General features: G+C 39.0%; 1 protein-coding gene across 1 annotated transcript in view; it reads right to left on the bottom strand.

The window, feature by feature from the left end:
* XPR1 (xenotropic and polytropic retrovirus receptor 1) overlaps window positions 1-16,577 on the bottom strand; it is a 257,077-nt gene that overhangs the window by 52,324 nt on the left and 188,176 nt on the right. The window contains exon 7 of the mRNA XM_049868482.1: window positions 2,625-2,706. Coding sequence (XP_049724439.1) covers window positions 2,625-2,706 — 82 coding nt within the window. The remainder of the gene's footprint in view (window positions 1-2,624; window positions 2,707-16,577) is intronic.

Below are 16,577 nucleotides of genomic sequence, written 5' to 3'. Positions count from 1 at the left end.
AGAGAAGTGTTCCAAGAAGGAGTGATCAACAAGGTCAAATTTTGCTTAGAAGTATGTCAAATTCTAATGGTAAGTTTAGTAAGATGACGGCTCCTTTGCTGTTATATAATTTCTTGGTGTTGGCAGTGCACTTGCTTCTAGCAATCCTCCCCCTCTCTCATTTTTATCTTCTATAAAACAGAAAATTATATAACCAAGCTTCTTAAAACTATATGCAAGGTAACTGTAAACAGGTTCTGGAAAGGATGTGAAAGGCTCTCTAACGAATCAAGTACATGAACTTTAGTGCATGAATTTTACATAACATCCTATTTACTCTCATGTGATCAAAGGAGCTGAGGTTTCTGATAACTAAACTCTAAAAAAGTTTGAAGAATGGGTATATAAAAACTGGAAAGTGATGGCAAATAAAAAGCCATAAACTAGCAATGTTTTAAGGGATAACTATACCCACAGGTATAAAAAAAAAAAAGAAAACAAAAATCCTCACAACTGGTCCAATAAGCAACATCATAATAAACAGAGAAAAGACTCAAGATGTCAAGTTTTTATTTTGCTTGGATTCACAATCAATGCCCATGGAAGCAGCAGTCGAGAAATCAAATGATGTTATTGCATTGGGCACATCTGCTGCAAAAAGTCTCCTTAACGCGTTAAAAAGTGAAGATGATGATCCAGCAATCCTACTTCTTGGAATACATCCTAGAGAAATAAGAGCCTTTATACAAACAGATATATGCACACCCATGTTCACTGCAGCACTGTTTACAATAGCAAAAACATGGAAGCAACCAAGGTGCCCATTAATGGATGAATGGATAAATAAATTACGGTATATTCACACAATGGAATACTATGCATCGATAAAGACCAGTGAGGAATCTATGAAACATTTCACAACATGGAAGGCATTATGCTGAGTGAAATTAGTCAGTTGTAAAAGGACAAATATTGTATGAGACAACTATCATAAGAACTCAAGAAATAGTTTAAACAGAGGAGAAAATATTCTTTGATGGTTACGAGAGGGTGGAGGGGGGGAGGGAGACAGAGGTGTATTCACTAATTAGATAGTAGATAAGAACTACTTTAGGTGATGGAAAAGACAACGCGCAATACGGGAGAGGTCAGCACAACTGGACTAAACCAAAAGCAAAGAAGTTACCTCAATAAACTGAATGCTTCGAAGGCCAGCGTAGCAGGGACAGGGGTTTGGAGATCATGGTTTCAGGGGACATCTAAGTTAACTGGCATAACAAAATCTATTAAGAAAACATTCTGCATCACACTTCGGAGAGTGGCATCTGGGGTCTTAAACGCTAGCAAGCGGCCATCTAAGATCCATCAATTGGTCTCAACCCACCTGGACCAAAGGAGAATGAAGAACACCAAGGACACAAGAGACAGAAAGGGCCACATAAACCAGACTACATCAGCCTGAGACCAGAAGAACTAGCTGCTGCCCAGCTACAACAACCGATGACTGCCCTGACAGAGTACACAACAGAGAACTCCTGAGGGAGCAGGAAAGCAATGGGATGCAGACCGCAAATTCTTGTAAAAAGACCTGACTTAAGGGTCCGACTGAGACTAGAAGGACTCCGGTGGTCATGCCCCCCAGACCTTCTGTTAGCCCAAGACAGGAACCACTCCCAAAGCCAACTCTTAAGACAGGGATTGGACTGTATGATGGGCTAGAAAAAGATGCTGGTGAAGAATGAGCTTCTTGGATCAAGTAGACACTTGAGACTATGTTGGCATCTTCTATCTGGAGGGGAAATGAAAGGGCAGAGGGTGTCAGAAGCTCATGGACTGGACATGAAAAGGGAGAGTGGAGGGGAGGAGTGGACTGTCTCATTAGGGGTAGAGCAGTTAGGAGTATATAAAAAAAATTTTTTTTTTTTTTAGCAAGGTATATATAAATTTTTGTATGAGAGACTGACTTGATTTGTAAACTTTCACTTAAAGCACATTAAAAAAAAAAAAAAAAAGTGAAGACGACACTTTGAGGATTAAGGTCAGCCTGATCCAAGCCATGGTATTTTCAATCACCTCATATGCACTCGAAAGTTGGACAATGAATAACAAAGACTGAAGAAGAATTGATGCCTTTGAATTGTGGTGTTGGCAAAGAAAATTGAATATACCATGGACTCCCAGAAGAGCGAACAAATTTGTCTTTCAAGAAATACAGCCAGAATGCTCCTTAGAAGTGAGGATGGTGAGACTTTGTCTCACATACTTTGCACATGCTGTCAGGAGGGACCAGTCCCTGGAGAAGAACATTATGCTTGGTAAAGTAGAGGGTCAACAAAAAAGAAGAAGACCCTCAATCAGATGAATTGATACAGTAGCTGCGACAATGGGTGCAGTGTTTTGTTCTGCTGTACATACAATCTCTATGAGTTGGAACCAACTCAATGGCACCTAACAATAACATACCCAAAGGAAAAAACAAAACAAACAAAAAACCCAACTCATTAATAACAACAAAAAACTCAGTCCTGACAGATGCCTCTTTCAATAGATTTGGTAGCTGCATGCCTAACTCCTTACAGAGGGACAGAATACAACACAGCCATATTAAACTAAGAATAAATTTATTCAAAATTTAAACTACTTACCGGCAAGCACAAGGGTAACATTCAATACAATGAATATTCCACAAAAGAGGCCAACTCTAAAAGTAGTCCATGCTGGTGCAGGCTGTAGAAAGAAAAACAGCATTTCAAGTATAGGGCAAAATACTGATTACATTTAGTATTGCTACTGTTGTTAGGTGCCGTTGGGTCAATTCTGACTCATAGCGACCCTACAGGACAGAGCAGAACTGTCCCATAGGGTTTTCAAGGAGCGGCTGCAAGACTTGAACTGTTAACTTTTTGGTTAGCACCGGAGCTCTTAACCACTACACCACCAGGTCTCCAGTATATGCTATAATAAATTAATAGTATGAGCCTCAATCCAAGGTCTATTATGAAAATAACAATACCTTATGATCAGAATTTTTATAAATGTGAACCAGAGAATCACCGTCATCTTGTAATACTAGAATAGAGCTGCTAGTTATTTAAATTCTTTTACGGAAGTTTAATGAGACACTAAATAAACGGATTATAATCTTAGGCATCAATATATGTATACACACTGAGTTTTTATTTTAGGACAGATTAAAAATGCAATTTTATTTTTTTAGGATGAAAATTTATTTTTATGGATTTATATACATTTCTGAATTTTGTAATAAATATAACACAATTAGAGTTTACATACTTGGTACTATGAATAATAATTAGAGACAATGGTAAAAATAAGAATACCCATTTTCTGATAGTGTTGTTGTAGTTGTTAGGTGCTGTCGAATCAGTTCTGATTCATGGTGACCCTATGTACAACAAAAGGAAGCACTGTCTAGTCCTGTGCCATCCTCACAATCACTGCTATTTTTATTCATAAGGTTTTCACTGGCCAATTTTTTTTCTTAGAAGTAGATCACCAAGTCCTTCTTACTAGTCTGTCTTAGACTGGGAGCTCTGTTGAAACCTGACCACCATGGGTGACCTTGATGGTATCTGAAATACCAGTGGCATAGCTTCCAGCATAACAGCAACACATAAGCCGCCACAATATGACAAACTGACGAGATGACAGTACTCATACTGTTACACTATGGTAATTTAAAGTGGAATTTTCAAGGTAGACTAGAGATTTTCAATAATCTCCAAGTGGGGCAGGTCAGGTAAAAAAATTTTTTTCACTGGAGGAATGGACGTGGGGAACCCAGGGTAGAAAGGGGGAGAGTGCTGACACATCGAGGGGACTACAACCAATGTCACAAAACAATCTGTATATAAATTTTTGAACTAGAAACTAAAACAAATAACTAAATATTTTCCTCTAATTTAATTTTATATTTAGAAAGTGATAAAAACTACTGTTTTCTAAAATAAACAGAAAATGCCTGCTATTTTAAAAGGGTTGAGAAACACTGAGAGGAATAATCTTATGGTTTCAAATATTTGCTATGAATGTTATAAAAATTTGTTGTCATTAGAGGTGGTATTACATTTAATACATTTTAAATGTTTTCTAAAAACCCTTAAACCAAAAAAAGGGGCACTGAGACTGCCTCTTACTTATTATTCATCAGTAACAGACATCTGTATCATACAGTGTTAGACCAGAAGCATCCAAAAGGAAGATGATCATTTGTCTTTTTTTAAATCTTTACTTTTAAAAATTGTGCAAGTTTCTTCGGTGAGTGGTGTCTGGGGTCTTAAAAGCTAGCAGGCGGTCATCTAAGATGTGTCAATTGGTCCCAACCTACCTGGAGCAAAAGAGAATGAACACCAAAGACACAAGGAAAATATTAGTCCAAGAGACAAATGGGGCCACATAAACCAGAGACTCCATCAGCCTGAGACCAGAACTAGATGGTGCCCAGCTGCCACCACTGACTGCCTTGACAGGGAACACAACGGAGTCCCTGACAGAGCAGGAGAAAAGTGGAGTGCAGAGCTCAAATTCTAGTAAAAACACCAGACTTAATGGTCTGACTGAGACTGGAGAAACCCCAGAAGGCATGGCCCCCAGACTCTCTGTTAACCCAGAACTAAAGCCATTCTAGAAGCCAACTCTTCAGACAAAGAATAGACTGGTCTATAAGGCATAAAATACTCGTGAAGAGAGCGTTTCTTAGCTCAGGTAGATACATGAGATTAAATGGGTAGCTCCTGTCTGGAGGTGAGATGAGAAGGCAGAAAGGGATAGGAGCTGGATGAAAGGACACAGGAAATCTGGGGTGGAAAGAAGGAATGTGGGGTCACATTATAGGGATAGCAACTAGGGTCACTTAACGATGCGTGTATAAATTCTTGTATGAGAAAATAACTTGAGCTGTAAACTTTCACCTAAAGCACAATAAAAAAAGTCCAAGTTATTATATATACAAATAATGTATATAATGTATTTAGACTGTTAGAAAATGAAAAATAAAGTGAACAACCAATATCTATCACCCATCTTTGGAAACAGACCTTTACTATCACCTTTGAAGTCCCTACCCCTAATGTCTTAGTTATTTCATGCTGCTATAACAGAAATACCACAAGTGAATGGCTTTAACAAAGAGAAATTTATTTTCTCACAGTCTAGCAGGCTAGAAGTCCAAATTCAGGGCATTAGCTCCAGGTGAAGGTTTTCTCTCTCTGTTGGCTCTGGAGGAAGGTCCTTCTAGTCAATCCTCCCCTGGATTAGGAGCTTCTCCATGCAGGAACCCTGGGACCAAAGGATGCACTCTGCTCCTGGTGTTTCTTTCTTGGTAGTATGAGGTCCTCAGCTCTCTCCTTGTTTCCCTTTCCTTTCATCTCTTATAAGATAAAAGGAGGCGCAGGCCACACCCCAGGGAAACTCCTTTCACATTGGGTTAGGGATGTGATCTGAGCAAGGGTGTTCCATCCCACCCTAATCCTCTTTAGCTACAGGCAGAGATTATGATTTATAACACAGAGGAAAATCACAAAATGGAGGCCAACCACACAGTATTAGGAATCATGGCCCAACCAAGTTAACACATATTTTTGGGGGATACAATTTAATCCATGACACCTCTCTATACAATAACCTTCCCTCCTCACCAGACACAGGAGCCCTGGTGTCACAGTGGTTAAAGCATTCGACTGCTAACCAAAAGATTGGTGGTTTGAATCCATCATCTGCTCTGCAGGAGAAAGATGTGGCAATCTGCTTCCATAAAGATTTACAGCCTTGGAAACCCTATGAGGCAGTTCTCTGTCCTATAGAGTTGCAATGAGTCGGAATTCACTCAAAGGCAGTGGGTTTGGTTTGGCTTTTGCCTTACCAGAGATAACCATTTCCATGTTTCCTCTAGATTTACATGCAGTCCAAAACATCTTAATTAAAAAAAAAAAACACCTTCTTATTTTAACAGCTTAATTGAAATATAATCAACATAAAATAAACAGTACATATTTAAAGTACACAATTTGATAAGTTTTGATGTATGTAAACACCTGTGAAAGGAGCTCCGGTGGCACAATGGTTAAGTGCTTGGCTGCTAACCGAAAGGTTAGTGGTTTGAACTCACCCAGCAGCAACATGGGAGAAAGACCTGGTGATTGCTCCCATAAAATTACAGCTCAGAAAGCCCTCTGAGGCAGTTCTACTCTGCCACATGGGGTTGCTATGAGTCGAAAATCTACTCAAAGGCACCTAAAAAGAAACAGCGGATCTGCTTTCTGTCACTATATATTAGTTTACATTTCCTAGAGTCTTATGTAAATGAGATTATACAGTTAGGACTCTTTTTGTCTGGTGTCTTTCCCTCAGCATAATTATTTATTTTAAGATTCATTCCTGTTGCTGCATGTAACAAGTAAACCAGACGCATGTAACGAGTAAACCAGATGAATCAATCTAGTTGATTCAGACTCATGGTGACCTCACGTGTTGGTTGCACAAACAGTTAAGTGCTGGGCTACTAAACAGAAAGTTGGTGGTTTGGAGCTGTCTGTAGCTTGGAAGGAAGACCTGGTGACCTGCTTCTGAAAAGTCAGTCATGAAAACCGTAGAGTGGGCAGTTCTACTCTGAAACATATGAGGTCACCATAATTGTCACATGTACCAATAGTTTATTCCTTTTGATTACTGAGTAGTATGCCATTGTATGGATATACCACATATTGTTTTTACATTCATCTATTGATGGACATCTGGACTGTTTCCAGTTTTAGGCTGTTATGAATAAAGCTGCTAAAAACATTCGTGCCCAAGTCCTTATATAGATACATGCTTTCATTTGTCTTGGGTAAATACCAAGGAGTAGAATGGCTAGATCTCATTGTGGGTCTGTAATTAACTTTTTAAGAAACTGCCAAACTGTTTTTGCAATGTAGTTATACCATTTTACATTTTTATCAGCAGCATCTGAGATAATGTGAGTTCCTGTTTCTCTAACATTTAGTATAGCCAAGCTTTTTCATTTTAGTCATTCTAATAGGCACGGGTTAACTCAGGGTGGTTTTAATTTGCATTTCCCTACTAACTAATGATATTAATCATCTTTTCACATGCTTATTTGCCATTCATCTATCTTCCTCTTTAAATTGTAGTAAATATATGTAATAAACATTTGCCATTTCAACATGCTTCACATGTACAGATCAGTGACATTAACTACATTCATCAGGTTGTTCAACCATCACCCTCATCTGTTGCCAAATTTTCCCATTACCCTTAACAAACGCTTGGTGTCCCTAAGCATTGAATCTTCTTTTCCCCTATCTTCCACCTGCCCATGTTAACCACTAATAACCTCTGGTCTCTACATACTTACCTAGTCTAGACATTTCATGTAAGTGAGATTATTCAATATTTGTCCTTTTGTGATTGATTTATTTCACTCAGCAGGTTTTAAAGGTTTGTTCATATTGTACCATGTATCAGGACTTCACTTCTTTCCTTTTTTTGATGAGGAGTCTGTTAAAATCTTTTGCTAATTTTTAAATTGAGTTGTTTATTATTGAGTTTTGAAGTTCTTTATGTATTTTGGATACATGTCCTATATTCGGATATGTTTTGTAAATATTTTCTCCCAGTCTGTTGCTTTTCATTCTCTGAACGGTATCTTTTGAAGAGAAGTTTTCAATTTTGATGAAGTGTTTTGGTGTCACTTCTAAGAAATCTTTGCATAACCAAAGTAACTAGGATTTTTCCCTATATCTTCTTGTAAAAATTTGTAGTTTTACATTTAGGTCTACTGTACTTGTAGAATTAACATTTGTATACGATGCAAAGTATGGATGAAAGTTTTTTTTTTTTTTCCTGTTTGGCATATGGATATGTAATTGTTCAAGCACCATTTGTTGAAAAAACTATCCTTTCTCTACTGAACTGCCTTTGTATCTTTATTGAAAATTGCTGCTGTTGTTAGATGCCATCAGGTTGCTTCCGACTCATAGCAACCCTACGTGCAAGAGAACGAAACACTGGCCAGTCCTGCCCCATTCTCACAATCATTGCTATGTTTGAGTCCACTGTTGCAGCCACTGTGTCAATCCATCTCGTTGAGGGTCTTCTTTTTTGCTGACCCACTACACTTTACCAAGCATGATGTCCTTCTCCAGGGACTCGTCCCTCCGGATAACATATCCAAAGTACATAAGACAAAGTCTTGCCAAACTCGCTTTCAAGGAGCACGCTGGGTGTACTCTTTAAATTGTGCTTTAGCTGAAAGTTTACAGCTCAAGGTAATTTATCATTCAAAAATTTATACACATATTGTTTTGTGACATTGACTGAAATTCCCACAATGTGACAGCAAGCATCCCCTTTCCAGCCCAGGTTCCCCACATCCATTCATCCATTTCCTGGCCCTTCCTGCCTTTTCATCCTGCTTTTGGACAGGAGCTGCCCATTTGGTCTTGTATACTCGACTAAACTAAGAAGTACGTTCCTCACATGTGTTATTTTTTGTTTTATAGGCCTGTCTAATCTTTGATAGAAAAGTGGGCTTTGGGAACGATTTTAGTTCTGGGTTAACAGAGCAGCTGGGGGTCATCGTTCTGGGGGTTCCTCCAGTAATCTGTGAGACCAGTAAGTCAGGTCTTTTTACATAAATTTGAACTCTGTTCTACACTTTTCTCCTGCTCTGTCCAGGGCTCTCTGTTGTGACCCCTGTCAGGGTGGTTGTTGTTGGTAATCAGGCATCATCTAGTTCTTCTGGTCTCAGGCTGATGGAGTCTCTGGTTCATATGGTCCTTTAGTCCTTTGGGTAAGTATTTTCCTTGTATCTTTGGTTTTCTTCATTCTCCTTTGCTCCGGGTGGGATGGGACTAATATCTTTATCTGAGATGGCCTCTTGCAGGCTTTTAAGGCCCTAGATGCTACTCACCAAAGTGGGATGTAGATTCTTTATAAACTTTGTTATGCCAATTAACCTATATGTACCCTGAGACTATGGTCTCTACTCCCCAGTTCTAGCTACTCGGTTCCTCAAAGTGTACGGATGTGTCTAGGAAACTTCTATGCTTTTGCTTTGGTCCAGTTGTGCTGACTTCCCCTATATTGTGTGATGTCCTTCCCTTCACTGAAGTTGACTTTTGTCTACTATCTAGTGATTTTCCCTCCCCCTCCCTCCTCACCCTCGTAACCACCAAAGAATACTTTTTTCTGTGCTTAAACCTTCTCTTGAGTTCTTTTAATAGTGGTCTCATAGAGTACTGGCCTCTTGTGATTGACTTATTTCATTCATCACAATGCCCTCCAGCTTCATCCATGTTGTGAGATGTTCTGAAGATTCACCACCGCTCTTTATCGTCGCGTAGTATTCTGTTGCGTGTATACACCTTCATTTTATTATTCAGTCATCTGTTGATGAGCACTTAGGTTGTTTCCACCTTTTTGCTGTTGTGAATAACACTGCAATGAATATGCGTGTGCAAATGTCTATTTGTGTGCGATGGCTCTTATTTCTCTAGGGTATATTCCTAGGAGGAAGATTGCTGAATCATACGGTATTTCTATTTCTAGCTTTTTAAGGAAGCGCCATATCATCTTCCAAAGTGGTTGTACCATTTTACATTTCCACCAGCAGTGCATATGAGTTCCAGTCTCCCTACAACCTCTCCGACACTTGTTATTTTGTATTTTTTCAATTAGTGCTAGTATTTTTGGGGTCAGATGGTATCTCCATGTAGTTTTCATCTGCATTTCTCTAACGGCTAACAATCATGAGCATTTCCTCATGTGTCTGCTAGCCTGAATATCTTCTTTGGTGAAGTGTCTGTTCATGTCCTTTGCCCATTTTTTAATTGGATTGTCTTTCTGTTGTTGAGATGTTATAGTATCTCATATACTTTAGAGATTTGCTGCTTCTTCTGTTTTTGTCAGTTTGGCCAATGGTTTGTCAATTTTGTTGATCTTTGGTCTTGTTGATTCTTTTAATTATTTTCCTATTTCTCTTTTTCACTTATTTTTGCTCTAATCTTTATTATTTCCTTTCTTGTGGTGCCTGAGGGCTTCTTTTGTTGCTCTCTATTTGTTTGAGTTCTAGGGTTAATGTTTTGATTTTGGCCCTTTCTTCTTTTTTGATGTGTGCATTTATTGTTATAAACTGACCTCTAAGCACTGCTTTTGCTGTGTCCCAACGGTTTTCGTAAGATGTGCTTTCATTCTCATTTGATTCTATGAATTTCTTTATTCCATCCTTGACTTCTTCTATAAACCAGTAGTTTTTAAGCACAGTGTTGCTCAGTTTCCACATATTTGGTTTTTTTTTCCTTGATGTTTCTGTTATTGATTTCTACTTTTATGTCATTATGCTCAGAGAAGATGCTTTGAGTTATTTTGATGTTTTGGACTCTGTTAAGACTTGCTTTGTGGCCTAAAATGTGTTCTATTCTGGAGAATGTTCCATGTGCATTGGAAAAGAACTTATACTTGGCTGTTGGGTGGCGTGTTCTGTGTATGTCTATGAGGTCAAGTTGATTGATTGTGGCGTTCAGATCTTCCATATCTTTACTGAGTTTCTTTCTAGATGTTCTGTTCTACACCAAATGTGGAATGTTTAAGTCTCCTACTATTATTGTGGAGCTATTTCTCTTTTCAATGCTGTTAGAGTTTTATGTATTTTGGAGCCCTATCTATTTAAAAAAAAAAAAAATTTTTTTTTTATCATTGGGTGCGTATACATTTATTATGGTTATGTTCTCCTGATGTATTGACCCTTTAGTCATTATATAGTGTCCTTCCTTATCCTTTGTGGTAGATTTTGCTTTAAAGTCTATTTTGTCAGAGATTAATATTCCCACTCCTGCTCTTTTTTGGTTGTTCGCTTGTTATGTTTTTTTCACCCGTAATGGATTGATTTGTGTCCCCCCGCCCCCCCGCAAGATATATGTCAACTTGGTTAGGTCATGTGTAGTTGTCCTCCATTCTGTGATTTTCCTATGTGTTATAAATCATAATCTCTGCCTGTGGTTAAAAGGATTACTCAGGTCACCTCCCAGATCCAAAAGGGAGTTTCCCTGGGGTGTGGCCTGCACCACCTTTTATCTCTAAAGAGAGAAAAGGGAAACAAGCATAGAGTTGGGGACCTCACACCACCAAGAAAGCAGCACCAGGAGCAAGTCACGTCCTTTGGACGTGGGGTCCCTGTGCCTGAGAAGCCCCTTGACCAGGGCAAGTTTGAGGACAAGGAATCTTCCTCCAGAGCCAACAGAGAAAGAAAACCTTCCCCTGGAGCCGACACCCTGAATTTGAACTTGTAACCTACTAGACTGAGAAAATAAATTTCTTTTTGTTAAAGCCATCCACTTGTGGCATTTCTTTTATGGCAGCACTAGATGACTAAGACACCATCCTTTGAGTTTTAGTTTATGTCTTTGTGTCTAAGGTGTGTCTCTTGTAGACAGCATGGAGACAGGTTGTGTGTTTTTTTTTTTATATATAGATTCTGCCACTCTGTCTCTTTACTGGAAAATTTAGGCCATTTACATTCAGTGTAATCAATGATAGGTATGAATTTACTGCTGTCATTTTGATTTTTTTTTTTGTGCTGTTGACAGTTTCTCTGTTCCACTTAATTTTCTGTGCTGAGTTCTTTTTATGTATTTTCTTTTCATCTCTTTTGTTACTGTTGATTTTGTGTTTGCTGAGTATGTTTTTCTTCTTTTTTATTTTGATGAGTAGGTTTGCTAGCATCCTTTGTGGTTACCTTGAAGTTTACCTTTATTTTTCTAAGTTTAAACCAGTCTTTTATTTCTTGATATCACCTTAACTTCCTCTCCATATGGAAGTTCTATGACTACACTGTTTACTCCCTCTTTTTTGTTTTGACGTTGTCATTGTTTACATATTGATGTCTCTGGGTCCTATTTTCAGTCTTTTAGCTTTGATTTGTGAATTCCCTATCTGGGCCGACACCTGGTTGATCTGTCCTGTGTCCTCGTCTTGGATTGCTGTCTGATGTTGCTGGTTCTCTAACAGAAGGACTCCCTTTAATATTTCTTGTAATTTTCATCTCGTTTTTATAAATTTCCTTAATTTCTGCTTATCTGGAAAAGATTTACTTTCACCAGGGTATTTGAAAGACAATTTTGCCGGATATGTAATTCTTGGCTGCCAAATTTTTTCCTTCAAGACTTTATATATGTCATCCCATTGCCTTCTTGCCCACATGGCTTCTGCTGAGTAATCAGAGCTTAGTCTTACTGGTTCTCTTTTGTAGGTGACTTTTCATTTATCTCTAGCCACTCTCAAGAATCTTTCTTTGTCTTTGGTTTTGATAAACTTGATTATGACATGTCTTGGTGACTTTCTTTTGGGGTCTACCCTGTATGGAGTTTACTGAGCTCCTTGAAAAGATACCTTCTCATCTTTCATGATATTAGGGAAGTTTTCTGCCAGCAAATTTTCAACAATTCTGTGTTTTCTGTTATCCCTGCTCCCCCATTCTGGCACTCCAATCACTCGCAGGTCTTTCCTCTTGATAGTATCCCACATAATTCTTTGGCTTTCTTTATTAAAAAAAATTTTTTTTTCCTGATTTTTCCTCAAACAAATTGGTGTCAAGGGACTTATTTTCATTCTCACTAACTCTGACTTCCAATGTTTCAGTTCTGCTCCTATGACCTTCTATTGAGTTGTCTAATTGTGAAATTTTATTATTAAGTTTTTGGTTTTGTTTTGTATTGTTTTCCTAAATTTTTCTATTGCTTTGTCTGTGTGTTCCTTGGCTTGGTCTGAGTTTTGCCTTATCTCCTTCCTGATCTCTTGGAGAGCTCTGTATATTAGTCTTTTGAATTCCTTCTCAGGTAGTTCCATTGCCTTATCTTCTTCTGGAAGGTCTTCTGGTTCTTTATTTTGGTCGCTTGCTGGAGGCATCCTGTCCTGCTTCTTTACGTGATTTGATATTGACTGTTGTCTCTGAGGTATCAATAAGTTATATTTATTTGTTATATTTTTGTTTACTGCACCTTATATTTTTGTTTTGTTTTGATATGCCCAAGTAGGCTGGGCGTGTAAGCTACTTTGTTGTTGGTTTCGTTGAAGCTTTCGTGTCCTGTCTCCAGGTGGTCAGAGCTACTACAAGGTGTGTGAGCCCAGGAGTTTGTTCGATGTTCTTGTGGGGGTACACTTATTCAAGGCACAGGTGTCTGGGTCATTGGTCACTGAGTATGTGCTGCTGGCTCTCCCCTATAGTCCTAGGCAGGCAGTGCTGTGTGGGAGTATTCAGAGCAGGCACAGGTCTCTGGTTGCAGTGAGAGTTGATGGCTGCCTCCAGGCACCTGGATGGAGGGCACGTCCCTATTCCCTAGAGCGCAAAGTTGCGGGGGGGGGGCGGGTAGTGCAGCTGGTCCCTGAGTGCCTGGTGCCTTTGACTGAAGGCACTGGAAGACATTAATAGTTCTCAGAGCCCTGTCATAGGCAGCTAGATGAAGTGGGTGGTACCAGCAGTCCTCAGACCCCTGGTATTGGTCAGTGAGGCTCCTTCTTAGGGGCGGGGCAGTGTTGAATGTCACAAATCTGCAGCTCCCCCTTGACTGCTGCAGGTGAAAACAGGCTTCAGGGTATGCTCTACTGTTTTATGCTAATGAGGGCATGCAGTGTTGAACTGGCCCACAAAGGACTGGATGGGAGTGAGGCGTGCTACAAGTCTGTGGACCCCACATGTCAGTGGCTAGGTGAAGGGGCTGGCTTCCTGACTGGCCCTGAGTTCCTGGCTTAGGAGCCTTGGCATTGCTGAATGCCACGGGACTGGTGCTGGAATGGGGTGGGGGTGGGTGAGGGGAAGAAAGGGCTTCCCTGCTGTGAAGCTCTAGGCGGAAGGGGTTATTCTGCCAGCATGTGGTAGGTTGAAACCTTGCACTTAACTTTTGCAGGTCTGGTGTCGCTCCTGTTTGATTCTGGAGGCACATGAAGAGTCGCTGCTACTTGGCTGCCTCAGCTGGGGATACTGGTGCTTGTCTCAGCCTGTGTGCGTTGCGTAGACTCAGCTAGTAGGGCATCAGCAAATCCACAATCTGTAGTTCCCCATTTCCACTGCTTTTGAATTGTCTCTCCTTCCATCTGCTACTCAGTCTAATTCTTCAGCTTTGTCTTTGATGATTAGGGTTTCTAGATTGTCATATACATTCAATTTACTTGTTTTTTCAGGTCTTTGTTGTAAGAGGGATGACAGGAAGCATCTGACTATTCCACTATCTTGGCACCACCTCCCTGGCTATCCTATAGGGTTGCTATGATTGGAATGAACTTGACAGCAAAAGGTTCATTATGTTTCACTGATCTGTCAGCCTATCTTGACACTAATACCACACTGTCTTTAGTATCATAGCAGCTTTAATAATAACCATGTACTGTTGGCTATTCTAGGTTGTTTACATTTTCATATGAATTTTAAAATTAGCTTACCAACTTTTATTTTTAAAAAAGCCTGCTGAGATACTGAGTTGGTTTATGTAGCATCTATAGATCAATTTAGGAAGAAATGACATCTTAAAAATATTGAGTCTTCTAATCCATGAACATGGTGTATCTCTCATTTATTTAAATCTCCTTTAATTTTTCTGAGCAACGTTTTGTAGTTTTCAACATATACATCTTTTGCCAGATTTATCCTTAAGTACAGTAGTCCCCCCTTATCTGAGGTTCTGCTTTCCATGATTTTAGTTACTCGCGGTCAACTGCCGGCCAAAAATGTTAAATGAATAGAGTGATGAAATCTTGCACTGTCCTATTCCATCCCTCCTGGGGACCACATTCATGTAACTTTTATTACACTATATTGTTGTAATTGTTTTATTTTATTATTATTGTTGTTACTTTCTTACTGATATGGATTGAACTGTATCCCCCCCAAAATATGTGTCAACTTGGTTAGGTCATGATTCTCTGTATCTTGTGGTCGCCTTCTATTTTGTGATTGTAGTTTTATGTTAAAGAGGATTAGAGTGGGACTGTTACACCCTTACCCAGGTCACATCCCTGATCCAGTATAAAGGGAATTTCCCTGGGGTGTGGCCTGCACCACCTTTTATCTCTCAAGAGATAAAAAGGCAAGGAAAGCCAGCAGAGAAGGGGACCTCATACCATCAAGGGAGCAGTGCCGGGAACAAAACGTGTTCTTTGGATCCAGGGCCCCTGTGTGGAGACACTCCTAGTCCAGGGCAAGACTGATGAGAAGGCCGACAGAGAGAGAAAGGCTTCCCCTGGAGCTAATGCCCTGAATTTGGACTTCTAGCCAACTAGACAGTGAGAAAATAAACTTCTCTTTGTTAAAGCCATCCACTTGTGGTATTTCTGTTATAGCAGCACTAGATAACTAAGATTCTTTCTGTGCCTAATTCATAAATTAAACTTTACCATAGGTATGTATGTATAGGACAAAACATAGTACATATAGGGTTTGGTACTATCTGCGGTTTCAGGCATCCACAGAGTTGGGGGCCCTTGAAACATATTCCCCATGCATAAGGGGGGGACTACTGTATTTCCTATTTTGATGGTACTGAAAATAGCATTAATTTTTTTTTTATTTCCAAGTGTTCTTGCTCGTATATAGAAATTGTTTTGTTTTTCAGTTGTTGTCGAGTATATTCCGACTCATGGCAACTCCATGTGTTGCAGAGAAATTGATTTTTATATATTGATTTTATACTCTGTAACCTTGCTAAACTCACTTACTAGTTCTGGTAGCTAAGATTCTACCAGATTTTCTACATAAATCACCATGTCACTGGCAAAAAACCAAAATCACACCAGTTTTACTTCTTTCCTTCAATCTGAATGCCTTGTATTTCTCTTTCTTACTATACTGCCCTAGCTATAATCTCCAGTACAATGTTGAATTGAAGTGGCAAAAGTGAACAACCTTTTTTGCTCCTAGTGTTAGGAGGAAAGCACTCAGTGTGTCATCATTAAATACGATACCAACTACAGATTTTTCTTAGATGTTTTTTATTAGATTAAGGAAGGTCTTTCTGTTATTAATTTCCATTACATTGTGGTCAGAGACCATATTCTGTATGATTTAAATTCTTTTAAATGTACTGAGACTTGTTTTATGGCACAGAAGATATCACTTAATAAATGCCTTTTTGGGTAAAACTATGTAGGTATCATTTCATAAATGCTTTTTTAAATGTAACTACTGCATTTTGAATGAAGCTATGTAGTAGCCCAGTATATTCAAACCCCCATATCAATCAAATAAATATCTCACCTTAATCACTTGGTGAGACCAAGAAGTTAGCATGTCAGTAAGTATAAAGACGACAGGGAGTACAGATTAAGAATGGGAAGATGGGATGACATTATAATTCAGTATGAAGTGAGATCTGGCATCTAATTTTTTACAAAGAAACAAAAAAACAATTTTAACAACTAATAAAATTTGGCTGGAAAAAAATTTTTTTAATGAAACCAAAAACAGATTATACCAAAACCCAACCAAACCCAGTGCCGTCGAGTCAATTCTGACTCATAAACAGATTATACTGATTATTAAATAGGCAAAACCAACACAACCAACCAACCAACCAACCAAATAACTGGAA

The sequence above is a fragment of the Elephas maximus genome, chromosome 24, assembly GCF_024166365.1.
Source record: "Elephas maximus indicus isolate mEleMax1 chromosome 24, mEleMax1 primary haplotype, whole genome shotgun sequence".
Classification (NCBI taxonomy): domain Eukaryota; kingdom Metazoa; phylum Chordata; class Mammalia; order Proboscidea; family Elephantidae; genus Elephas; species Elephas maximus.
This window is presented reverse-complemented; position numbering and strand designations above follow the sequence as displayed.